The sequence below is a fragment of the Aquarana catesbeiana genome, linkage group LG04, assembly GCF_042186555.1.
Source record: "Aquarana catesbeiana isolate 2022-GZ linkage group LG04, ASM4218655v1, whole genome shotgun sequence".
NCBI classification, from domain to species: domain Eukaryota; kingdom Metazoa; phylum Chordata; class Amphibia; order Anura; family Ranidae; genus Aquarana; species Aquarana catesbeiana.
In genome coordinates this window covers 288,383,758-288,409,867 of record NC_133327.1, presented here as the reverse complement: position 1 = coordinate 288,409,867, position 26,110 = coordinate 288,383,758, and the positions used below count along the sequence as shown (strand labels likewise).

Here is a 26,110-nt window from a genome sequence, read left to right as displayed (position 1 = left end):
TTTATACCTCAGAGCAGATTGAGATGCCACAGCATGCTCAATCTGTACAGGATAAAATGTATAGGGGCCTTCAGGGATGGAAATCTAGAACCTTTCCGGTACATCAGTCTTAGAGACATGATTCTATTTGAATGGAAAGAACCTGAAAAAAGGTTGTTCCAATCCAGAGGACACAAACGATTTCCTTTTCAGCCTGACTTTGAGGAGGTTTCTTTAAGTGTCCTAGATTAGATGCCCCTATGTCGCAGGTGTCCAAAAGATCAGATCTTTCTTTTTGAGGATTCTGGGGTCCTTAAGGATCAAATGGATAGGAAGGCCAACTCATTGCTGCATAGGACCTGGGATGCTTCAGCTTTTTCTTTAGGCCCAGCGGTAGCATCTACCTGTGTGGCTAGAAATTTAGACGTATGGGTTCAGCGTCTAGATGATCTTCTGGCATCTGACACCCCCAAGGAAGAGATTAGAGAATCCCTCCCACTCATTGCCAAGTCAGTTGCCTTCTTAGCTGATGCAGCAGTAGGTTCAGTGAAATCCGCAGCTAGGGCTTCTGCTCTCATTAATTCAGCTAGGCGAGCTATCTGGTTTAAATCTTGGGAAGGTGACCTTATCTCCAAAAATAAGCTCTGTGGCATTCCTTTCGAAGGCAAACTGTTTGGTTCTTCCTTAGAAGAAGTCTTATCTCGTTCCTCTGAGAAAGGTAGTCGATTCCCTTCTTCCCAAAGGAATAAGCCCCAGAATAAGAGGCCTTTTCGTGGCTTCCAAAACAAGGGTTAAAGGCAACAGGCTAAAAAGAAATGGTCCTTTAACAAAGACAAACTCAAAGGAGGAACTCCCTTTGCTCCTTCAGCCCCTTCCAAGAATACCCAGTGACGCCAGGTTAGGGGTAGGGGGAAGATTGTGCCATTTCATCAAGGAATGGGCAGAGACTTCCACCAATTCCTTCATCCTTCAAACTCTGGTAAAGGGTTACAGATTGGAGTTCAAAAATCCCCCCCCCCCCCCCCGAGGTTTTTTCTTACCCACCTGCCGAGAGACCAAGAGAGACAGCAAGCCATGTTAAATTTGATCTCTGTGTGGGAAACAGAGGGAGTTATTCTCCTGTCCCAGAAAATCAGAAGTTCCAGGGATTTTATTCTCACGTCTTTCTGGTCAAGAAAGCTTCCGGCGGCTTTCGTATGGTCATAAATTTAAGCGTCCTGAACCAATACATAGTTTATAGATGTTTCCGTATTCAGAACATTTATTCAGTAAGAAATCTGTTGTTACCAGAGGTCTTCATGGTGACCCTGGACCTTCAGGACGCTTATCTTCATGTACCAATCTACCAGAGCCACCGAAGGTTCCTCAGGTTTGCAGTGCTCGTGGGAAACGAGCCGTCTCATTGACAGTTCAATGCCCTTCCTTTTGGTCTCTCGGCAGCACTGAGGATTTTCACAAAAATCATGGCCGAAGTCATGGCTTTTTTCGAATTCAAGGTGTATCAATCGTCCCATATCTAGACTATTTTTTTTTTTTTTTTTTTCTCAGGGCAAGGAGTCCCTTATTCAAGACCTACAGTTGGTTTTGCGGACCTTTCAAAAATTAGGGTGGAAGGTCAACCAACAGAAGTCTTGCCTAGTACTCGCAGAGCATACTTTTTCTGGGTTATCTAATAGAATCTGTTGCCCTAAAGATTTTTCTTCCCGAAGAGAAAATTGTGAAAATTCTTCTCTCTGTGCAGACCTTCAAACTGCTCCCTCAGTAATGACTGCAGCCATTCCAGGGGTGCCTTGTGCTCAATTGCATTCCAGACCCCTTTAGGCTTTTCTTTTGCTCCATTGGGATCGCAGGTAAAATTCTCTGGATCAGCTGGTAAAACTACCAGAAGGAAATTTTCTAGATCTCGCCTGGTGGGAGCAGCGAGAACATCTGCAGAGGGGGAAGGATTGGGCACAACATTGCCCAATCAAGATTACCACAGATGCCAGTCTGTGGGGTTGGGGTTGTTCACTCACAGGGTTGGCAGGCTCAAGGAGCCGGGTTGCCAGAGAAAGCAAGTCGCTCCTCGAATTTCAGAAAACTTCTGGCTGTGAGGCAAGCACTTGTGTCTCTGGGAGAGAGGGTCTATTCAAAGGACCTTTTTAATATTTTCAGACAATGCCACAACAGTGGCGTACTTGAACGAGCAAGGGGGCACTCGCTCAGAATCACTTCTGTCATTAACGCAGCAAATTCTGTCCTGGGCAGAGATCTATGTCTCTTCAGTAAGGACAGTTTACATCAAGGGGTCAGAAAATGTACTGGCGGACTTTCTGAGCAGAGTGAGCATCAGTTCCAGTGGTTGGGAACTACATCAAGGCACGTTCCAGGAGGTGGTGCTAAGATGGGGTCTCCCCGCAGTGTATCTTTTTTTGCCTCCAGTCTCAGCAAGAAACTACCGGCGTTCTTCTCTCTGGAGAGAGAAACAGAGTCCTTGGGGACGGATGCACTGTCCTTCCCTTGGGACTTCAGCCTGGCCTACGCCTTCCCTTTTCCCCTTTTGCCCCTAGTGGTTTGGAAAATTATTCAGGACAGAGCAGAAGTCGTTCTGATTGCCCCCTGGTGGCCCAGGAGGAGTTGGTTCTCCTCTCTGAAGGCCCTATCTGTGTATCCTCCCTGGCCCCTTCCAGTTCGAGAGGCTCTACTCCATCAGGGACCGGTATTGCATCCAAACCCTCAGAACTTCCATTTGACGGCCTGGAGGCTGAGTGGCGCATCCTACAGTTAAATGGATGTTCAGAGAGGGTTATTCATACTGTCCTGGACAGCCGTAAATTGGCCACAAGAAGAATCTATGGGAAAGTTTGGAAAACTTTTATTTCCTGGCAAAGGAAATCTGGTTTAGATTCTTTTTCCACTCCCTGCATTTTAGATTTTCTGCAGGAGGGAGTGAAAAAAGGGCTCTCTGTCAACACCCTTAGGGTTCAGGTTGCTGCCCTATCTTTATTTTCAGAGAGAAGACTAGCGGTAGATCCCTTAGTCAGGAGGTTCCTTTTAGCCAGATCTAGGCATACTCCCAGGATCCTCAAACATGTTCCTCCCTGGGATCTGTCGTTGGTATTAAATGCACTAACAAGGGCTCCTTTTTGAGCCTTTGCATGAGGCTTCCCTGGAAATGATTTCTTTGAAATTGTCCTTCCTTTTGGCTATTACGTCAGGGCGAAGGATTCCGGATCTAGAGTCTTTCCTGTAAAGATCCCTTCCTGAGGATTTTAGAGGACAGGGTGGTGATTAAACCCGATCCACTCTATTTACCCAAGTTTCTTCCAACTTTCATAGGTCCCAGGAGGTAGTTCTCCCTAGTTTCTGCACCTCTCCCAAAAATGCGGAAGAGGAAAGGTTTGGTTTTTTAGACGTTAAGAGGTGTCTTCTACTTTATCTAGAAAAGACCAGTGGGTTTAGGAGTTCCTCCCAACTGTTAGTTTTGTTCAGTGGCCCCAAGAAGGGGTCCAATGCATCTAAAAGTTCTATTGCTAGGTGGATTAGGGGAGCTATCTGTGAGGCATATAAAGCGTCAGGTCGCACCCCTCCTTCTAGAATTAGGGCCCATTCAACAAGATCCATGGCCACATCATGGGCAGAAAGAGCGGGAGCTTCATGTGAAGATATCTCTAAAGCTGCCGTCTGGTCCTCCTCTCATGCATTTGTCAAGCATTATAGAATTCAGATGCTTTCCAGCCAGGACCTTTCCTTTGGTAGGAAAGTGCTTCAGGCTGTCGTCCCTCCCTAAGGTATATCTTGCTTATCTTCTCAAGCAGCTGTCCTGGAAGGTGAGGGGGGGAAAACCCCCGTTAGACTTACCGGTAACGGTATTTCCAGGAACCTTCCAGGACAGCGTCTATATTCCCACCCTATTCTATTTTTTTCACTGGTCAACCATGTTTTCCTGATGGTGGTGTGTTTTATGTTTTGTATTTTTTTTCCCTCTGCCGAGTGCACCTTCGGTGGAGGTTACTTGATCTTCTAAACAACTGAGGGTCAGAGGAAAGGGAGGGTCCTTTTAAATTCTATCTGATTTGTGTTTCCTGTAGAGGGCGGAGCCGATCATCTCTCAAGTAGCTGTCCTGGAAGGTTCCTGGAAATACTGTTACCGGTAAGTCTAACGGGGGTTTTCCACATGCTCGTGTGAAGAAACCTTAAAGTAGGACTAAGGCCCGATTCACACTGCTGCGATGCGGGAACCCTGCGAATCTACTGCGGGTTCCCACAGCGCACCGACTCGCACGGCAGTTCACACTGCCATATGTGAACTGCTGGATGTGTCAATACATTGTTAATGACACCCCCCATTTCAGCTTGCATATCGCACTACGAATTGTCAGTTCGGACATGAATCAGATTCCATAGGTGTGAACACCCATGCGATCCAATTCTGGTGCGGACCATAAAAGGGTCCTGTGCGAGTTTAGTCTGAATGTGTTTTCAGCCATACTATCGATATGGGTAAAATCGCATCACACAGACATTGCATGTGATTTGCACTGCGGTGCGAATAACATGCGATCTTGCACCACGCAGCAGTGTGAACCGGCCCTAAAGGCAAACCTTTTTACATTTTGGATACAGTAAGGGAGGGTTCTAACCCCAATCCAGTGTCCCATCCCCCTGCAATGTGTCCAATTAACAGATCTACATTCATTTTTTTATGCTATAGCCAAACCCAGAAGTGAGCTGAAATAGTTCCATAGTAAGTTCTGGTTGTCACCAGAGCTAGTGTCCTCATTGGAAGATATCCCCTCCATTAATGGCATAGGGCAACCCAAAAAAAAAACGTTTTTTTTTTCTTATACTTTCACATTTTTTTGAAGATGACTTTAACCGCTTGCCGTTCAGCCGCCGTCATTTTACAGCGGCAGGTCGGCACGATCCCGCGAGCTGTAACAGCTATACATTCACTAATGGGGGGGAGCTTTGCAGTTATAATTTTACTGTCCCTTCGTCTGCACTACCCATCGTAAAGAGCAGTTCTTGGTGTGAGAGATGCCTTCTGCAGATTGGAGATGTGGGCAAGTGTCATTATGGCCGGGTTCACACTGGTATGACACGACTGTAGTCCTACTTTGCCCTGCGACATCAGTCCTTATTCAGACCTACTTTCATCCGACTTCAATGAACAGGATAAGCTTTTGCTCTGACTTTGAGATAATCCAACTTGTCATTTGACCAATCAAAACCATCCCAGTGTGACATAAATTCCTTTTCCTGCTTCTGTAATCTCCATGTCAGATGTCACAAGTCGGATGGTGAGGATGAGGATCTGACTTTGATCTTCCATGATATTGAATGGGCTGTACAGGGACCAAAGTAGTGCAGGAACCTTTTTCTAAAGTTGGACCGACTTGTGTCGGAACAGCTAAGGCAGCTCTCGTAGGGAACAATTGATTTGTACACGTCATGCGACATGTGCTCCCAAAGTCGGAGCGTATGTTGCACCAGTGTGAACCAGGCCCAAACCCAGAAGATGACAAGCCTTGCTGGATCAGTGACTGAGTGAATCTACATGAATGGCAGCACAGGTGAGACAGGCGTTTTTCATAAATGTGCATGAAATTGCATGATTTTGCACACATCCAAGAAACATTAAAGTGTGAATACAGCCTAAGAGCCCATTCACACAGGGGCAACTTTGGATCCGACTTCAAGTCGCCCCTAGTCGCCTCAAGTCGCGCTACATGAATAAATCAATGTAAGTGAATGGATCTGTCTTAATGCACACTACTGCAGTCGCTCCGACTTCAGAAAAGGTTCCTGTACTACTTCAATCCGACTTGAAGGCAACTTGTACCCATTGATTTCAATGGAAGTTGCCTCCAAGTCTGATCACTGTTCATACTGAGGCAACTTTACAGGAAGCAGAAAGGAAACCAAGTAATTTCCTCCACTAAACAGCCAGCCCCCTCCTTCTCACACACAGCTGATAAGCTCTGATTGGCCACTTGTAAAGTTCCCTGTCCTGGAGGCGACTTCAAGTTGTGTTGTAAGTTGCCCCAAGTCGTGCTGTGATTCATACTCAAGTCGTGTCCAAGTTGCCTCCCAAAGTCGTGCTGGAAGTCGTGTTGCCCCTGTGTGAATGGGCTCTTAACTAATTTGGTTCTAGCAGTTTACAAACAAGGCTTTTCATTTGGTAGCATTCCATTAAATATTTTCTATGCATTTTGAAGATTCAAATTAAGACTGTACTAAAACCAAAACGAAAAATATAATCTATTGCAGCTTGGCAATCATTTAGGTGTGTGTGTGTGTGTGTGTGTGTGTGTTTTTTTGTTTTTTTTTTTTTGTTTTCCTCCCCTCCTCATGTATTGGTGTGCTCTTACTATAGATGGGGCACCTCTTGACAGCAGCATTGACAGTCTGGGGGGAGGGAAATGCTAGTTGGAGTTTGGCTTCAATTTGCTAGTGTATCTAATGCTGCCAGTACAGCCTGCTGCACACTAGTGCGAGTGCAGAATTACATGACAATGGGAAATTGCATGGTTTTCAATAGTGCTTGTTCACATCAATGCAGCTCAGCATGGTGCAATTTTCGAAAGAGGGTCCTGTTCTACAATGGTGCAGTTCTAGCCACATTCATAACGCAGTCAAGTTGCACTACATAATGGCACTGAAAACTCGATCACAGTAGTGTGAATCCAGATCCGAAGGCAACAGATCTTGTTTCTTTTGGGATAAAGGTTTTACACACACAAAAGCTGATCCTTGTAAGTACCCCTGTTGGTGTTAAATGGTTTAGCTTCACACTCTTAACGCAACTGTATATTTTGGAAATAAAATCATTCTTCTCCTCTTGGGGCTCTCGTCGGTGCTGCTGGCTCTTCCTTCTCAGAATGCCACTGCTTCTTGTGTTCCTTGCAGTCCCATTGATGCCTTTTGGGACACAGCCGCTACTCTGGATATGACATCCATGTGGGCGCCGATGCATGTTCAACCGTCCCCTGGGTGCCTTCGGCGTTTACCACACAGATGTCACATTAGTAGCAATGGCTGTGTCCCTGCAGCCACTGTCCTAATAGACAGCTTTAGGACTGATGTCATAGGGATGCATGCAACACCACATGTGAATGAGGCCTAATAATTGGGAAGCTGCAATAAAATGTTTGTTTTTGGGTTTAATACCACTTTACAGATCAGTCACTGAAAACAGACCGAAAGAGCTCTGGTCTAGGCTGTACTAGCTATTACCAACAGCCAGAAATGTTATAATTGGCAAACCAAGAAGTCTGAACACCTCGTCATTATTTTCTCTTAATAAGGTGGTGGATAGGGACTCTGAGTGCCTTCCCCTTTTTTTTTTTTTTTTTTTTTTTTTTTTCTTCTTAGACAAGAATTCCAGCCAACTGCTTGTGTTTATCTAAATAAATCATGTGCTGCGCAATCTGGATTCATCCCGCCCCCTCGCCATCTCCAGGCTTGGATTAGCTAGATTTTCCAGATCTCCCCATCGGAACTGACGTCAGTCAGCATAGTGCCCGGCCTGGACTCCACTCGCTCCCGATTGGTTATTCATTTAATACAGCAAGGGGTGGATGCTTTTCTCTAAGGGGCGGATGTATTACATGGGTCTGGTGCGTTGGTGCACCGATCTATAGCATGCCTTAATAGTGCCAAGCCGTGGATGAGATTGTGTGCTCCTATTCCATAAGGTAGACCAGCGGTCTCCTGCGCCTTCCACTCCCCTCCCCTATGCGTGTCGATACAAGGGAAATGTATCTTCATCAGGGGGATGAAGATACAACATTTCCCTTGTATTTCCCTACCTTATGAAGTAGGAACGTACGGTCTTATCCACGGCTTGGCACTAAGGCATGCTATAGAGTGGTGCACTAACACACCAGACCCATGTGAGTACTCTATAATAGGGCTTTGTTTGCAGTAAATAAAATCTTTTAAAATGGTATCGCACTATGGAGTTTCTTGATATTTTATATGTGACAAGGCTACATCTTTGAGCAGTGCTTGGACCTTGCAACCTGACCTGAAATCTGTTTTGATGATACATATGCGTGTATTGACCAAACTCTATTGTGAGGTCGCACGCTCTGAAGTGAGCGGCCATTACCTTGGGGTGGGGAGCACCTGAGTGTAATCACTGCTGCAGATCGCTATATTCAGTCACGTTTATTATTGCTGTATTAAGGGCACTGAAAACTGATCCTGGGTGGTCAGAGTATCATGGACTTATATGCACTTTATGGATCACCTTTGTATTAATATTCACATTATATGATGTTGAAAGCTGGCTGACAACTTTAGTTGCTTATATATTCTTGGATTTGATCCTATAGGCACATCACTTTAGATAACTTTTTTTTTTTACACCGATCAGCCATAACATTATGACCACTGACGGGTAAAGGGAATACTTTGTTACAATGGCATCTGGAAATTGGTGGGATTTATTAGGCAGCAAGTGAGCATGTTGTCCATAAAGTTGATGTAGTGAAAGCTTAAAAAAAATGAACTTCACCTTTTGTGTATGGGGCTGTGAAGCCCATGGTAACCCATGTCCACAGCCAAAATCTTCTACAATGGTCACATGAACATCAGAACTGGACTACGGAGCAATGGAATAAGGTGGCCTGGTCTGATGAATGGCGTTTTTCTTTTGTCATTTGGATGGCTGGGTGCATGTGCCTCACATACCTGTGCGAGAGATGGCACTAGGATGCTGTATAAGGCAAGTTGGCAGAGGCAGCATAATGCACTTGGGCAATGTTCTGCTGGGAAACCTTGGGTCCTGCCATTCATGTGGATGTTACTTTGGTGTTCATGCCTCAATGGGTCAGCGCTGTTTTAGTAAAAGGGGGCCATACTCAATATTGGGTGGGTGGTCATAATGTTATGGCTGATCAGTGTATGTGGTAGAGCTTTATAATACTTCTAGTGATCATTGGATACTTTTTCCATGAAGCCTTCATTTCCCCCAATTGTCTTTCAGGACAGCCACCTGAGACCTTGGCTCCTCCCCTCTGTAGGAAACGCCGTGCCCAGCCATGTTTAAATTTTCTCCTCCCCTGCTGGCTCCTCAGTTATTGTGTTTCCTCCAGAGGGGAGACACCACCTGGAACCAAGCCAGGAGAACCAGTGAGGCTCATGCAGAAAGTCCTGAAAGGGGGTAGAGGCTCTTTGGACTGGCCAGGTAACTTACCCGGCGAAGATCGACACCCCCACATCCCTGAGGGCCGGTGTGGGTCGGGGGGGGGGGGGGGGGGCGACTCCGGTTTCACTGCTAAGTGCGGTAGATGAGAGGTGCAGACCCAGTCAGCGGTTCCAGACCCTCAGCAGACGTTGCAATGGAGAAACCAAGCCAAGCTCTGGGACCGCACAGGAGCTGGGTGATGTCACGTCCGGGGGTGGGCACTTCAGTTTGACTCGTGGCTACAGGTTCTGGCTGCAGGATACTGAAAAGGAGCCAGGCTTGGGCTGGAGAGGGGCTGCAATTGCTCTGGTGGTGGCACCAAGATGTCGGAAGCAGAAGGAAGGGACCAGACTGCTCCAGCTAAGGGGGGGAGGGAGGAGTCCTTCTGGTGCCAGAGGGGAGTTCATGGGGGAGCCCCTGGAGAGGCAAGCCTGCATGAAAAAGGCTACGCACCTGCAGGGGAGGGATGTAAAGTAATTCTTTAATGCCTGTGGGGTGGTTTTTGTTTGTTTTTTTGTTTTTCAGAACAATAAAAAACAAAACAAAAAAACAGGCAAACCCTGCCCCCTCATAGCTCTAAGAGGAGGTGCCCCTCCTGTAAAACTACACTTGGGGATTCCTGAGGAAAAACACTATTTAGAGAATGTATTAAACTAGTACAGGAACATACCACTGAGCAGGGCAGTGAGCTAGCAGCATCAGTAGAGGAACTTTCTAATGCGTTTGGAATCCTTTAAAACTTTGAGGGGTTTCAGATCCCACAGCCTCAGACTGCTCCTCTTTCAACACAGCAGGTAGTGCTACCAAAAAAAAATGCAAGTATTATCATCCACTACTGCAGGCCCTCCCGTAGTCTCCAGGGAAGATTTATACTACACTAGGTATGCAAACAGAAAAGAAACCCCGCTCTCTATATGACCAAATGTACAAGGGCCTGGGAGAACAAGAGAAATTTTCCAGTCCATGAGGTTTCTAGTAGAGGCAATAAAGAGCTGATGGAAAGGAAACCTTTTTTTTTTTTTTTTTTTTTTTTTTTTTTTATGCTTTTTTAAAAAAAAAAAAAAAAAAAAAAAGTTTCCATTTGCGGATGATCTGGCGTCAGTTTGTAATAAGACCCCAAAAGCTAGATGCCGCTTTCTCCCAAGTCTTGAGGCACAGACTTGGCCTTCAAGGACATGGGGGTCCTGTCCGACGCAATGGACAAGAGGATGGACTCCCTTCTAAAGAACTCTTGGGACTCCATGGTGGGAAGCCAAAAAAAACAGCTATGGCAGTAACTGTAGTGGCTCGAAATGTAGAATCTTGGCTGCTCTTTTGCAGTTCCCTCAATGTGGGTCTGTATCTGAGTCAGATTCTATCCTCTTTCCCCATGCTCCTTCGAGATATTGCAGAATTGGTACACATGACAGCTAGATCCTCCGCCTTATCCAACTCCGTAAGAAGAGCCCTGTAGCTAAAGACATGGCAGGGGGACTTCGTGTCTAAAGCCAAACTTTGCGGGGTCCCATGTAAAAGCATTTCCGCTGAAGCGTAAACCAGCCTGGGGACAGCCACAGCAAAATAGAGGCAAAGGCACACTGGCCCAGGAGACCGTGGTTCCCTATTTTCAAAGAACTTGCTGTAGAACACCCTTGGTTATTACCAATCCAGGAGGATCTCCTCTGCCAGGGCCCAGTGTGTTGCCCCCAAGTTGAAAGGTGAAACTTTGTTTCTGAGGAGCAGCTGCAGAAGGCGAAAGGAGTCTCAAACCGCTTAATTGATACACTGCTGAAAAGCAGGAAAATGGAGACTCGTATCATTTACCAGAGGGCATGGACATGTTTTAACAAATTGTGTACACAAAACTCCTTTAAAACAGAGTTCAGTGGCGCTCTTGGTGTTCCTGCAGAGTGGAGCAGATGAGGGTCTAAGCCTCAGCACATTGAAAAGTCAGGTTTCAGCACCGTCCATATCAGAAAGGAAAACTAGCATCCAGTCTATGGATAATTACTCTTTAAATCCTTGAGCAGGCAGAGACCGATACAAGGTCCGGCCTTCCCAAAATGGGACCCGTCGGTGCTACAAACCATGAGAGTGGACCCTTTCGAACTAGGGGTGCACTAAATGGGTTTTTTGGTGCCGAAACCGATACCGAAAATAAAAAATGCACTATACCGAAAATAACTGTTTTTAAAAAATATTTTTATACAGGAGATGGTCAGAATGCAGACATGGTACAGGAGATCAATGCAGCCTACCAGTGCCCATCATTTGCAACTTGCCTGTGCCTCACCAGTGCCCAGCAGCCTACCAGTGCCCATCATGCAGCCTGCCTTAGTATGTCAGACAGGATCAAGACAGGGCAGTGTTAGCAAGCCAAAGCCAAGAACAGTGCTCTATCTATGGAGGAAAACGGTCAGCACACAGCATTAAGGAGCAGCTTGTCTGTATGATCAGAGGGAGGAGCTCCGTGGGGGTTAAGAGTGCAGGACTTGTTGTTTATTTATTTCAGGTACTTGTATAGCGCCATCAATTTACACAGTGCTTTACATATACATTCACATCAGTCCCTACATTCAAGGAGCTTACAATCTAAGGTCCCTAACGCACCTTCATACATACTAGGTACAATTTAGACAGGATCCAATTAACCTACCAGCATGTCTTTTGGAGTGTGGGAGGAAACCGCAGTACCCGGCGGAAACTCGCGCAGGCACAGGGAGAACATGCAAACTCCAGGCAGGTAGTGTCATGGTTGGGATTCGAACCAGCGACCCTTCTTACTGCTAGGCAAAAGTGCTATCCACTACACCACTGTGCCTGTTAGAAAAAGTGAGCCCGCTTGGTGAAGCTGATAATCTATTAGTTGGCCTTTTTTTTTTTTTTTTTTTTTTTTTTTTTTTAATATATTTCGATTATTCTGATAATAACCTTAAAGTGTGGCTTACAATTTTTAGTTAATATGTAAACTTGAAAGAAAAAAATATTTTTTTTTTTGTTTTTTCCTTTTTTTTATCTCTATGCAGTGGTAAATATAAATAACCAACTATATGGTTAGGGAGCAAAATCTCTAATCCACTCTGAGGAATAACAGACAAGACTGTACGGTGTGTATATATACTATTGGAGGTTGAATCTGGTAAATATCATCAGACTGTGAAGGTAATAATGTACATTACCTATATCATATACAACAATAAATAAACCCAGACGTAAGTTATATGGTAGGGCTGTTAATGATTAAAATTTTCATGTTTTGATTAATCGTGTTTGGGGTGTTTTTTATTTTTTTTTTTTTTTTTTTTTTTTCCTTCCCTTCCTACTAATTTCGATTAATTATAATGCACATACAGAGCCAACTACTTTTAGCTGATCTCCTTGCATTTGCAACTCTGCAAATTAGTCAGTGGTAAATGTGGTATAAACTATATACAATCACCCGACACTAGTTAGTTTCCACAATCCATGACTTAAAACTTTTTTTTAAAAATTTTAGGGAGTCTTTTGATGTTAAATTTTGTTTTTAGGGTGGACCTCCACTTTAACAAGACATTTTCAAACTTGCAGCTCAATTGCTTGCTATCTGGGTAATGCCTCCAATGGGTATACCAGTCCTGTTGACAACCATCTAAAATGGGAATGCCATTTCACTTCCCGTTGTGTCTCTGGGACAGGAAGTGAAATGAAAGCTCCACACTGGGATGCACAAGGCAAAGCCTAAACCGAGAGGTGTTTTCTCTCTGCATGACCTAATCTAAAACTAAAATACAGATTCAAGCTGTATATATACTTTAAATCGCCACAATTCCTCCTCCTCCACAATTGACCTGTCCAGTACAGACAACACATGCACCTTCATAATGCCTTCCAATGCTTGGGTTTTTTTTTCCCCCAGCAAGGGTCACGTATCAGCATGGGGCGTGTCCGGCCAATCACAAAACTGTCTCGCAGCTACACCTCTGCAATTTGCGGACACGCCCACTCGGTCGAAGCCTTTCAAGCCATGATTGGATCGGTCAGGTGCCTGCTGTATTCCATTACTTTACTATTGTCCAGCGTGGGCTCTGGCAATAACTGGGGAAGGGGGAGGAATCCGGTGACGTTACAGGATCTCTGACAGAATTCCCGGAAGCCGGCGGAGAGGAGTGCTGATCAAAAGAATTTTGATCGATCAAAAAAATTAACGATTAATCGAGGAATTGATCGTTAATTTCCGCAGCCCTAAATATAATGCACAATACTGGTGAAAGTTTACTTAAAATGTAATTGTAATCCCTTCTATTTCATCCCATCTATCAGCCTCCACCTTCTCTGGGTTCAGCTGCTGATCTTCCCTGTAGTCTTTAAAGTGTTTGTAGGTTGTTTTTTTTTTTTGTTTGTTTTTTTTAATAAAAAAAGTTATACTTACCTACTCTGTGTAATGGTTTTGCACAGGGCAGCCCGATTCTCCTCTTCTGGGGTCCCCCACTGACTCTTCTCGCTCCTCCGCCTTCAGAGTGCCCATATAGCAAGCTGCAAAGTATAGTATAGAGTGCCCCAATAGTAAGGTAAAAAAACTTCTGCCTTTAGAGCCACTTCCTGCCCAGGACTACATGTCCCATGAGGCATTGCTCCTCGCTCCTCACAAATTCTCAGGCATTTAGTGAAATGTTTACTGTGCGGTACTGTCTAATGTAAACAAATAATACATTCTGTATGCAGGCCAACTAATCAGCTGGCCGATTAATCGATTATGAAAATGGTTGCCAACTATATTCATAATCTATTAGTTGTCAAGTAATCGATTAGTCGTTTCGGCCCTAGTTTAATGGCACTTTTAAAAACTGCAGGCCTTTTCCAATAGGCAAGTATGTAATTTGCAGTCTGTGCACTTTGATAGAGCACATGGCTTGTTTCTGCCCAATGTAAAAATATTTATCCTTATGTTAAAATGAGGGGGGGGGGGGGGGAGAGACAGTATTCTTACAGCACTCATGTCATGTTGAGTGTTCTGCCTCTCCCCCCCCCCATAGATTTAAATGTGGCATTTACATGGGTAAGGTGCTTCCTAACCTGTGGAATGAATACCAAGATGAATTCTACTTTCTTGCGTGTAGTAAAACGGGTCTTAAGTCAGGATTTCTTTAGAATTTTAACATATTTTAGATTACATTGAATAGAAATGCTTGCATTCCAATGACTTTTGTGCCAGTTCAGCAAAAAATATATTTTAGGCAGAATTTTCTCACACTTCTGGACTGGTTTGTTTGCATAGCGTGTCAAGTGTTCTGGAATGTTTTTAGAGTTAATCTGGGATTCTCACTGTAGCCAATGTTCGCTTTTGTGGGTTCGCTTGGGAGTTGCATTACAGTATTCTCAGTAAAAAAAAGAGAATTGTAGCCTGAATACTTTTTAAACAATCTTATTTAATTCTCCTAGAACAGTGCTTCTTAACCTCTTTTGAATTGGACCCCTTCAGGAAGAGAGGTATGACACCCCCCCCCCCCCCTTTGAGCTTTGAGAACAATTAACTGGTCTTTCTAGCATAAGACACAACTGAGCATGTGCAGGTCAGCTACTCTGCCTGTGTTAGCTGGCCTTCCCCAGATAGACAGTGCAGGAGGGGGAGGATTTCTGCATACAGGATACTTGATTTGTTGTAGCCGTATTAGTGCAATTGTGACAGAGAAAATTGAGTACTGTCCGTGATACTTTTTTTATTTGCACTAACATACAATTTTTCAGGACAAGCTTTCGGGGTATGTCCCCTTCTTCAAGGTCCAAGCAGTACTGATTCACGAATTTTTAAGCAGAATGTTAAAGAAAAAGAAGGAAAAAAAAAAAGAGAAAACCAAACACATACAAATCAATGGTAATAAAGATAGCAGCAGAGTTGGTGAGATAAGACAGAGGGAGAGCCAGGGGGGGGGATACTAATCACAGAGCGGTCGTAAAACTTTAGCATAATGTGTAAGGAAACCAATATCTAAATTCAGGCCATTATTCTTCGTGTCAAAAAGAATTATCATTCTTAGTTCAAACGTTTCTCACAATCGGACCACACCACAGAAGACCTCAATGTCTTAGTTCTTAAAGGGAATTTCAGAACTATCCAGGAAAGGAAAAAGTTTGAACCAAGAATGATAATTCTTTTTGACACGAAGAATAATGGCCTGAATTTAGATATTGGTTTCCTTACACATTATGCTAAAGTTTTACGACCGCTCTGTGATTAGTATCCCCCCCCCTGCATTCCCCCCAAGCTCTCCCTCCGTCTTATCTCACTAACTCTGCTGCTATCTTTATTACCATTGATTTGTATGTGTTTGGTTTTCTCTTTTTTTTTTTTCCTTCTTTTTCTTTAACATTCTGCTTAAAAATTCGTGAATCAGTACTGCTTGAACCTTGAAGAAGGGGACATACCCCGAAAGCTTGTCCTGAAAAATTGTATGTTAGTGCAAATAAAAAAGTATCACGGACAGTACTCAATTTTCTCTGCATACAGGATAAAATGGCCTTTTTACACAATGCAGAGGATTAACCCATTAAGTTCCAGTGAGTGTATCAAGCATGCTATGCTACATATACAGAGTGATTTTACTGTTGTGGGTTTAGTAACCCCTAAAGCAAACTCCCCCCTTTTTGCATGAAAAAAAAAAAAAAAAAAAAAAAAAAAAAAAAAAAAAATAATGGCCACTCATTACAAAATAAATGCAATCATGTTTAAGTTGAAAAATTGTATTTCTGCTTAAAATTACTAGTCCTGCTCGCTTAGCGGTTGGTGCTGCAAGTAGTGGCAGGGTGCATTTTCTTTTAATGGGAAACCCTTGATTGGGACAAAGGAGAGGGCTGTATAGTGAATGTAAATGGTTTTTTTTAGCTGACCCTTTAGGGATCCCCTGAAACCTATTGATGGACTGTTTCAGGGTCTGTGGGCGCAGGTAAAAAAACCCTGTCCTAGAAGATTTAAACTTTTTTGTGTTCTAAAGGCTATACATTCCCTGCATAGGCTTTTGGTGCTAATTGGGCAATTTTTGGGTCCAGTAATCTTTTTCTATAAAGAGTAAAAAAAAGTTAGCATTTGTATTGCCCCTGTATACATGAGTCCTATCTTGATCCAGCATTGTGCCTATCTGCAGTGACTCCTCTCTGTCTGCTTTTGAGACAGCAGCAGGAGCCATTGGCAATCAAATCCTATGAGCTAAGGATGAAGGATTATACTGAGCTATGTGCCTTTAGTAGAGGCACACAGCCCAGCTTGATACTAAGCCTGTAGGTGCACCCCCTTCAGCCTCTTATGGGAGCACACTGAGAATAGGAAAAGCAAAGGGCACCAGCGGAAGATCCCACAAGAGGTACAGGGCCACTTGGTGCATTACCATTGCGTAGAACAGGTAATTGTATCATGTTAGAAAAATAAATAAAATCCTTTACGTTTTCTTCTCAAACCCTAAACTAATTAGACATTACCTGCTTTCTCTTACTGTATAAGTTATGATTAAAAATTGGATCACAACATATTGGATACTTCAAATGTCTACATTTTCTGTTGTAATGGATATTCATGATTGACTGCAAAAGCTCTAAAGGACTTTAAAAAAAAAAAAAAAATTGGAAGTGTTTTGATAATGACATTTTGCAATTCAGGCTTGCTTATTGGTAGCTCCCACTTTTTTAGGACCTCCCTTGATGTCCTTTAACAAGAACAGGATAGCATCACCAAAAACACTATTTAATAGGAATTCTTTCTGCTGAACATTTTAGAAATAAATGAACTGGAGAATGTAATCTTGAGGCAAAACATACAGGAAAAACAAGGGCTAGAATCCTACTCTCATGGAAGACTCCTGGAAATATTTTACTCATTTTAACTTGTGACGTTTCAAAATTTTCTTTAAGAATGGCACACGAGGTTAAGTGAGCATTTACCAGATTGGGGTGGGATAAAAGCTTGGAGGACTCTCGTCCAAACGACTGCCCTTGAGTATTAGATGGTACCAAGTCTATGAACCTCTCAACAAAAGTCTATGCCATATAGGGGGGAAAAAAGATACACCTGGCCTCTCAACAACTTTGTACAAAGTTACTATACACGGGACTAACTCAACAAGGAAATACAAACTTCAGTAATCATAATCCAATAAGACAAAACTTTGAGGCCCTGGGTGACTAAAGCTGGCCATAAACAGATCTAAATTCTGCTGGTTCAGCAGGAACCAGCCAAATTTAGATTTCTGTGAGGAGGCTGGTTGTACTCTGGTCGATCCATCGATTGACTTCAGTACAACCAGCCTGCGTTTGTCCAATCATTGCTGGTGGCCATAGCTGCTAGCAGAGATCACTGTATTCTGCTGGTGGGGAAGCCCCCCCCATGGCAGAACACAATAGTGTTGTGGGAAGGATTCCCCCATCAACACACTGATTGTGTTGATGGGAGAATTTAGCGATTCATTTTCTTCAATCATGGTTTAAAAGAAAAAAAAAAAAAAAAAAATTGCATAATGTCTGGCCTGCCTAAGAACCTACATAAGCTCTTATGGCCTGTGCGGCTCAACCTAAAGGGCAGCAAAGATGGCTCATAAAATTGAGTCTTAAGTGCAATTTAGAAGTGTTTCACATTTTATAGAGCCTCACCAGAACATGAATATGCTGACTTGGGGTGAAAGGTATACCTGTACATTATTGTATTTGAACATAAAATAGAGGGGTCTGCTGTTTAAGCACCACTCACAACCTACATCACTGTAATGTTACATAAGCCTTGCAGTTTGTACCATATAAATACAATTATCTAAGGTCCCTTCACCCCCTGCCTTTTGTCCAGTAATAGCCTAAATATTTCAAATTTGTGCCATGGTGGGGCAGCTATTAACACAATTCACCTTCAACCTACAGGAGCTGAAAAGATGAGCTGCGTGGGAAATTTTTCGGCTAAATGGTATCTGTATCCAATAATATGCAGCTGCTGCGTGGGTATTTTGACAAGCCACAGCTGCGGTTGTCAGAATACAATGGCTGCAGCAAGAGATTTTCAAATCCTTGTATAGCATGGATGGGGGATTCTGTTGGATTTTCATTCAGCCCATGCATTGAATGGAAATATTCTGTGTGTATACCCAGCTTAAAGCCAAACCAAAAATGGATTCTATTGCAGCTTACCAATTGTTCCCTCTCTTTCACCTGGTGATCTGGCCAGTAATGCCCTTATATTAGTGAAACACAACTCTGAAGGAAAGAAGACAGGGCACCGCAGATGGCACAATTTTCATTTGGGGAGTAGGGGTAGTGTTAGACCCCTTTCACACTGGGGCGTTTTTCAGGCACTTTAGCGTTTAAAAAAGCGCCTGAAAGAAGCCTCATCTGCAATCCCAATGTGAAAGCCCTAGTGCTTTCACACTGGGGAGCTGCACTGGCAGGGCGTCAAAAAGTCTTGCAAGCAGCTTCTTTGCAGCGCTTTCCTGTTTTTGCCACTGGGCTGGGTGTGCCGATGGCCCGAGCCATTTCACACTGCCAGCGCCCGAAATACGCCTGAAAAACGCCCCACTGTGAAAAGGGTCTCAAGCGGTGCTTTACCAGGTCTGGTAGTGTGAAAGGGCTTGGGCTTTCACATTGGGATTGCAGATGAGGCTTCTTTCAGGCGCTTTTACAGGCGCTTTTTTTTAATGCTAAAGCACCTGAAAAACGCCGCAGTGTGAAAGGGGTCTTAAATGTATTAGCAAATTTAGACATGCATCTAAATCTCTTGCCTCTGAAGCCTGATCTGCGTTTTGATTGCACTCCAGAGGCTACTGATAAAGGGTGAGGAAATTATACGGTGACTCCTCACTGCTTGTTTTAACCCCATTTTTTACTGACAAATGTGCCACAACTATGTGCATTGCACTCTGTTGAGGGGCATTTGCAGTACCTCCCCATTGGCGTGAATGTGTAGTGTTTGGCGGGCTTGCTGCCCACTAATCGCTACATGTTGGGTCAATGGCATGTAAAGATGCCCCTATCCGCTGCCTGTTTCAGCTTAAGGGAAAAGCAGTTGGCAGGCAGTAAAAAGGCAACTCAACTGTGCCATTTTGCTCCTCCCCACCCACAGGGGGAAATGAGGCCTAAGTTACACTGACAGATTGACTTTAAACCCCAGCTCACCCTTTATCCGTTACAACAAAGTGTTTTTGTGTTTTTTCCTTTTGGGATAAAGGTTTACTTGAATAAATAAAAACTGATTGTTTTATTCACACCTGCCAGTGTTAAGTGGTTTGTCTCCTCCATGTAAACTGATACATTCTGCTGGAGAGCTTGTGCTGTGAAAAACAGACTTGCTGGCTGGTTCACCTGATGAAAATTAGAAGAAATGGGGGAGAGGCATATAGTGGTGCTGATGTGTCTTTGAGGTCACCATCTGTTAGCAGCAAATAGAAGTATCAAGTTGTGGTTTGAGGCCTGTACTGAATTGGTATTCTAGTTTCAGAAAATAATTAAAGGACATAAAATTATTTTTTTTTTTTTTTTTTTTTTTTTTTTTTTTTTTTTTATTTGGTATTATCCAAAATAAAGTTGATTTTACTTAGTTCCAAATCCTATGACTATTCTGTTGCCTAGGGTAACACCTTACTTAAGCCTACCTCTATTGGGCTTACTCCCCTTTCCCTTTCCCCCCTTAATGTAAAATTGAAGTGTGTGTGTTTTGCTGAGAAGCTTAAAAAAAAAAAAAAGCTTCTCAATCCCTGATCTAGTGGGAACATATTTCCAAGAGTAGGAGGTAGTGGTGCAGCAAAACATCGGCCTTAAACTGTTTTCAACATGCGGCCGAAAGAAGAAAAGGTGACAATGGCGCCGGAAAGGGTGCATGGTCCGCCTCTCCCATTGCGGGGTGTCATCCTGGCGGCTTAAGGTCCTGTCCTCGTAGAGCTATGATCTCCCTGTGTCAGGGAGCTGACTTGTCCAGGCAGCCGTATTAACAATGTCCTGCCTCCTGTGATAGATGGCACACTGATCCAATGCCGGGACATTGAATCAGTGTGGTGTAATCACAGGAGGCGGGACATTGTTACTGTGGCCAGGAAATTCAAATCCAGCTATGTGGCCCAGCGGGAGATCGCTGCTCTAATCCGGGCACTGTTAGGCTGCATTTGATGGGCATTAATCTCTTGTATCATGTCTGCAGTCTCTGATCATCTCCTGCATCAAGTCTGCTAGAGGTGCACCTAATGGAAATTTTGCTAATATTAGCAATGTGTTTCAAGATTGCAGACCTGATACAAGAGATAGAGACTATGTACATGATACAAGAGATGGTTATAGTCTGCATTTTTCTTGCACTAAGCTTATGTTCACACTGACAGCGGGAATGAAATTTTGGGAGTTGAGCTGAACTCGCACGATTTCGTTCCCGCGTGTCAGTCCCGACTTTGGGGGCGATTTCAGAGACATCTGTGCGGAAACTACTTTTGGGAATTGGTGCGGCGCCGCAAATGCGGCATCGCATCGATTCGGATGGTGCCATTGACGGCAATAGCTGGCAATTTGACATGTGATTTTGACTGGAAGAGGACCCTGCCCACTTCCCCGTGAGCTTTTTTAGCCCTGGAACAAGACACTTCAGCACCCAGGCATCTACATTACCCTACCTGGACATGGCACACAACACTGCAGGACAAGTAAACTCATCCTGGTGCATCCCCAGCAGGAACATTGCTGCAAGAAGGGAAACACATCAGATCAGGATGGTTCACAAAGGGGCTGTCAGTGCTTTCAAAAAAAGAAAGGACTAGGATGCATGGATGGCTAAGAGCCTCACCATCAAGGAGGGTGACGTAAAGGGGGAGTGGGTGGAGTACTGTAGATGAGAATCCTGAGCTGAGCCTCCTTCCACCAGGTTTCAACCAATGAGTCTCCTCTGGAAGGAGGAAATGCAATAACTGACCAGTTCAGCAAGAAGTGTTTGTTTTCAGTGCTCCAGTTGGAGTGGTTACTGCCTTGGGAAAGACTAACCTTTCTGAAATTTGGTTTAATTTTATCTTTTTTTTTTTTTTTTTTTTTCTTTCGAGCTAACGATATTAGAAATGACTGAAAATACCTTTTGCATCTTGCAAGAAATGCAGTGTCCTTGTCATTTCCTGTGAGCAGGCTCTCGCCCTATTGTAAACAACTATTACTATGAATTCACCATCTAATGGAGATAAACAGTGACTGACATGTTTGAAGAACAGCCTGTGTGACAACCATGACTCTCTCATGTAGTAGATGTGATAGGAAAGGAATTGTGTTATTTGCAGGTTTACCAGGTGAAAAACTTGAAAAAAACTGCTGCAGTATATAAACACCCCCCCCCCCCCCCCTTTTTTGTTTTTTTTTTTGTTTTTTTTTTTTGTTTTTTTTTTTGTTTAGTGCAAGTCCAATCACACCCTGGTTACTGATCCAGAGCATGCCAACTTCCAAGAACAGTAAAAATATAACACTTGTATGGATGTAGACACAGATTCTATACCTAAAAGGGTATCTAAAAAAATAAAATAAATAAATAAAAGCTTGCATCATGGATGTGGTGGCTGCATTAGTATACTAAAATATCTTTTTCATCTTTTCACCTGGTGATCCTCCTCCTTCCGTGACCATGTTCTCTGGCTGAACTGGATCAATGGAGGAGCAGTGTTTGTCATCCTAAACCAGGTGTCGCCAAATGGCGGACCACGGACGCGACGCAGATCAAGTGACAGTACTGTCTGGACAGGACACCACTTGGCAGACTGGATGGACTCCTGTGTATGCCTGCCTGCAAGGCAGTCCTGACCATCACTCGCTTGTTAAAAGTTGGGCAGCTCCCTCCCTTTGTGCAGACCTGCTTGTGCCTCCCACCCTCTGCCCTGCTGTTTAACCACAGGAGAGGTGAGCACACAGATGAGTCCACCCCGCTGTGCCTTCCGCCCTCTGCCTTGACTGTGATGGGAGGGAAGGCTATAACTGTGATTGGGGCTGTGATTTAATTTGGGGAGGGTTGTGATGTGGATGTGGGGGGGGGGGGGGGGCTATATTTTGAGAGAACTGATGTGGGGTATATGATGTGAAGGGGGGGGGGGGGGGGGGGTTATGTGATTGGGATTCGGATTTCTGCAGGAAGAAACTTTTACTGACTAGACCTTTGGGATGTTCAGTACCTTTTTTGTCCTAGACTGCTCTCCTGATTTGGCCCACAACTCAACCTTTCCTCATCTTCATTATATAGAGGGGTGATGACCTGTACGAAGATTAGTTGAGTTCACAGAAAGGATGAAGGGGTGTGTGTGTGTTTCTTTTCCCCAAAAAATATGTAGAAGAATACATATCGGCCTAAACTGAGGAAAAACTTTTTTTTTTATGTATTTTTGGGGATATTTACTATAGTAAAAAAATAATGCGTTTTTTCAAAATTGACGCTTTTTTTGTTTATAGCGCAAAAAATAACTGCAGAGGCGATCAAATACCACTAAAAGAAAGCTCTATTTGGGGGGGGGGGGGGGGACTTCAATTTTGTTCAGGTACAACGTCTCATGACCGTGCAATTGTCATTTAAAGAGGCGCAGTGCTGAATCGCAAAAAGTGCTCTGGTCAGGAAGGGGGTAAATTCTTCCGGGGCTGAAGTGGTTAATTATTTAAATCAAGAATTTTTACTAGTGAATTAAATAGTTTTTTGACTTAAATCAAATCCACCCTGGCTCAGGCCTGGGTGCATTTGGAGTTTGTTTTATTCAGTGGGTGATATTTTGCTGGATTGGGGACAGGTAAGCATAAAATGGTCAAGGGGGATTAACTTTAGAAGTGTGCAGTTGCACATTTTCGATTTTTATTCAGTTAAATTTTAGCTGAGATTATACTAAGTGGCATAGATTAGCTATGAGATTTATTGCACAAGTTTTCAGCATATTGAATTACATCTTCTACCTGTAAGCACTAAAGGAGATGAGAATGTATTCAAATGAATGCTTGGGATTTGGAACTATTGCCTTGAGTTTTGTTCCCACCAGAGTGGTTGGTTTTTATACAGGATTTATATAGTGCCCAGTTTACACATCGCTATTGTTTTGCTCATAATCCAAAAAATATATTGCAATGTTGAAATCGGGAGCATGCAATTGTGACATAAAGCTTGTGGGCTTGGTGGTGGTCACTGCATTACTCCTCAAATTCATTTACTCTTGGGTTTGAATTGCTTACCGGTAACTGGGCTATGCTAGTGTATGTGTAATTGTTATGGTGGGGACATTTTGGGTTGACAGTCCTACTAGATCAGGTATAGCTAGGAATATTAAATACGAAGCACAGCGGTATATCCCAGTTTTATAAATGATATCACTTTGTGATTTCTAATACTTAACCATGTACATGTATTTGAAAAGGCTGACAGATGCTTTGTTTGATCGCATGCTCTCCACAGTATTAAAATAAAGCGTGTGCGTATATATTTTACACAACTTGCCTTTATTATTTTTATTTTATTTTTTTTTTTTGTTTAAAACTGAGCGAGGTTTTTTTTTTTTTCTCTTTCCAGGTGGAGTACATGTTGCTTGCCTTTGATCATGAAAATCAAAAGGTTCGTTTAGTACTCGAAGGCGAGGAGATGCTTGAAACGCTTCAAGACAGAGGTGAAAAAACAAACCCAAAGTACGTGCTCTATCTCTTGGATTAGAATGTTTTGTGTATGGTAACAAGTTACCCTGCACCTGGTGTCCCTAGCTTTTAGTTGGTAAATTTTAAAATGTCAATGACTATAAGGCAGCAGATGGACCCCTAGGTTCCTCCCTTTTTTTTATATATTCTCCAAGCAATCCTTGCGTTGATAACAGAAGCTTGTTTACAATGCTCAGTAGCTTAAACTTAGACACAGGAATAAGACAGTAGTGATTCCTCTTGCTGTCTGCTGTGCTCAAATGGCTCTGTATAAAGTATTTGAGAGAGTTTGAAGACAGATTGCTGTATGAAAAGGAGAACTTTTCATAACTTTAAACTTCAAGCAAAGCCCCAGCTTTATTTTTGTATCATGAGTGATGTTGATAGGATTACCATCCAGGGGTAGTGAAAACTGCTGGAGGCCTAGACCACTGCATGTTGTGAGAACAGTGGTCTGACTCCCTCCCTGCAGCAGACGCGTCAAATTTTTCTAACATTTTTTTGTTGCACACTTTGCGACCTGTGCGCCAGAAACTGGAAATTTAGCAAATGGGATATGTTGCAGTTCTTGCACCCTGTAGCTGCAGATCTCTGCCTGGTTAAACCATGTGCAAATCTGCATATCTGGCAGACTCTCTAAGTGCCTGTAAAGACCCTTACCAGAGGATAACTGCATCATAAGAAGCTACTTCCACCTTTCATTCCTCTTCTGAGGGACCTTGGTTTACTAGAACTGTGTTCATGTTTGACCGCACAAATCTACATGGAGCTATGCAGGGCACTGTGCCATGGATATTCTTTCAGGCCCAGCCTGCTTTGTATATCCCCTTCCCGCCGAGCGTATGCAGATGTGCGTACTCGGCTTTCGGGGTTATACCGGGATGATGCCCGCAACTACAGGCATAAAAGCCGCTCGGCTGTTATACCGGAGGAGCAAGAGGGAACGTCCTGCCGCTCTTACCGGGCCTCACGAGCCACTGGGAGGCCCGATCACCAATCCGCTGCCTCCGGCGGCTAGTGACGGTCTGGAACGAAGCCGTAAGCGGCTTTGTTCCAGCCTACTAATTGTAAACACGGAAGCGACGTCATTACGTCACTTCCCGTTTACTCGGCTGCCAATGGCTCCGGATTTTAAAAAAAATATACAGTATTCAGAATCGCTGAAAAAGGCGATCTGAATACTTTGAAGTGCAAAGGAGTACCTGTCGCCACCTATTACTGTCACAAGGGATGTTTACATTCCTTGTGACAGCAATAAAAGTGATCAAATTTTTTTTTTTTTTTTTTAAACACCATTTTTATAAGAAAAATTTTTTTTTTTTTTTTTGGGAAGCATCCCCGTGAGCTCACGCAGCAAAGAAAACGTATATGGAAGTCGCGCCCGCATATGTAAATGGTGTTCAAATCACACATGTGAGGTATCACCGCGATCGTCAGAGCGAGGGCAATAATTCTAGTACTAGACCTCCTCTGTAACTCTAACCTGGTAACCATAAGAAAAATTTAAAGCGTCGCCTATGGAGATTTTTAGGTACCGTGGTTTGTCGCCATTCCACCAGTGCGTGCAATTATAAAGCGTGACATGTTTGGTATCTATTTACTCGGCGTAACATCAACAAAAAAAGTGGGCTAAATTTACTGTTTGTTTTTTTTTAAATTCATAAAAGTGTCCCTTTTCCCAAAAAGTTGCGTTTAAAACAACGCTGCACAAATACCGTGTGATATAAAATGGTGGTTGTTGCAATATTTTGTCTCTGTCTCTGTCTCTGTCTCTATCCAATCATACAAAACTTGAAAGTGCAGACGTGCAAGCTACTGTACAGTATCAAGCGTGAATCGCTCTTCATCAGGCTTCTCTGGCTGTGTGTGGAGAACCCGACATCATCTTCCTCTCTTATACCCACCCAACACATCACCACACATGTATCGAATCAAACCATTACTGATTGACAAAGCCTAAAAGTTTTTAACCCTCACTGTATAAGAACGATAGTAAATGACATTACAATTCCATAAACCAAAAATATTTACAAAAGGTAAATTCATGTATCATACAAAGTATCATCTTAATTTCAAACATTATCCAGAAGTCCAACAAGGTCTCTTATTCTCAAAATATTTTTTCTATGCCTTAATAAATCAGCAATCATTCCGGTTCATACTAATAAAATCTCAGATTTCTTAACCCATCTCAACTGGTAACTCTGTTGACTGATTTCTCAAACGGGAATTCATTCCATTAGATCTGGAGAAGATATAGAATATATATATCACATATTGGATCATTACACTACCCTGCATCCACATCCTATAAAAAGAGGTATAGATCATAGTCTCTATTCATTCATACCCCCCGGGTAT

At 43.3% G+C, this 26,110-nt stretch overlaps 1 protein-coding gene across 1 annotated transcript in view; it reads left to right on the top strand.

The window, feature by feature from the left end:
- Positions 1–26,110, top strand: part of GCLC (glutamate-cysteine ligase catalytic subunit) — a 79,397-nt gene that overhangs the window by 5,507 nt on the left and 47,780 nt on the right. The window contains exon 2 of the mRNA XM_073626673.1: positions 23,631–23,743. Within this exon, the coding sequence (XP_073482774.1) occupies positions 23,631–23,743 (113 nt within the window). The remainder of the gene's footprint in view (positions 1–23,630; positions 23,744–26,110) is intronic.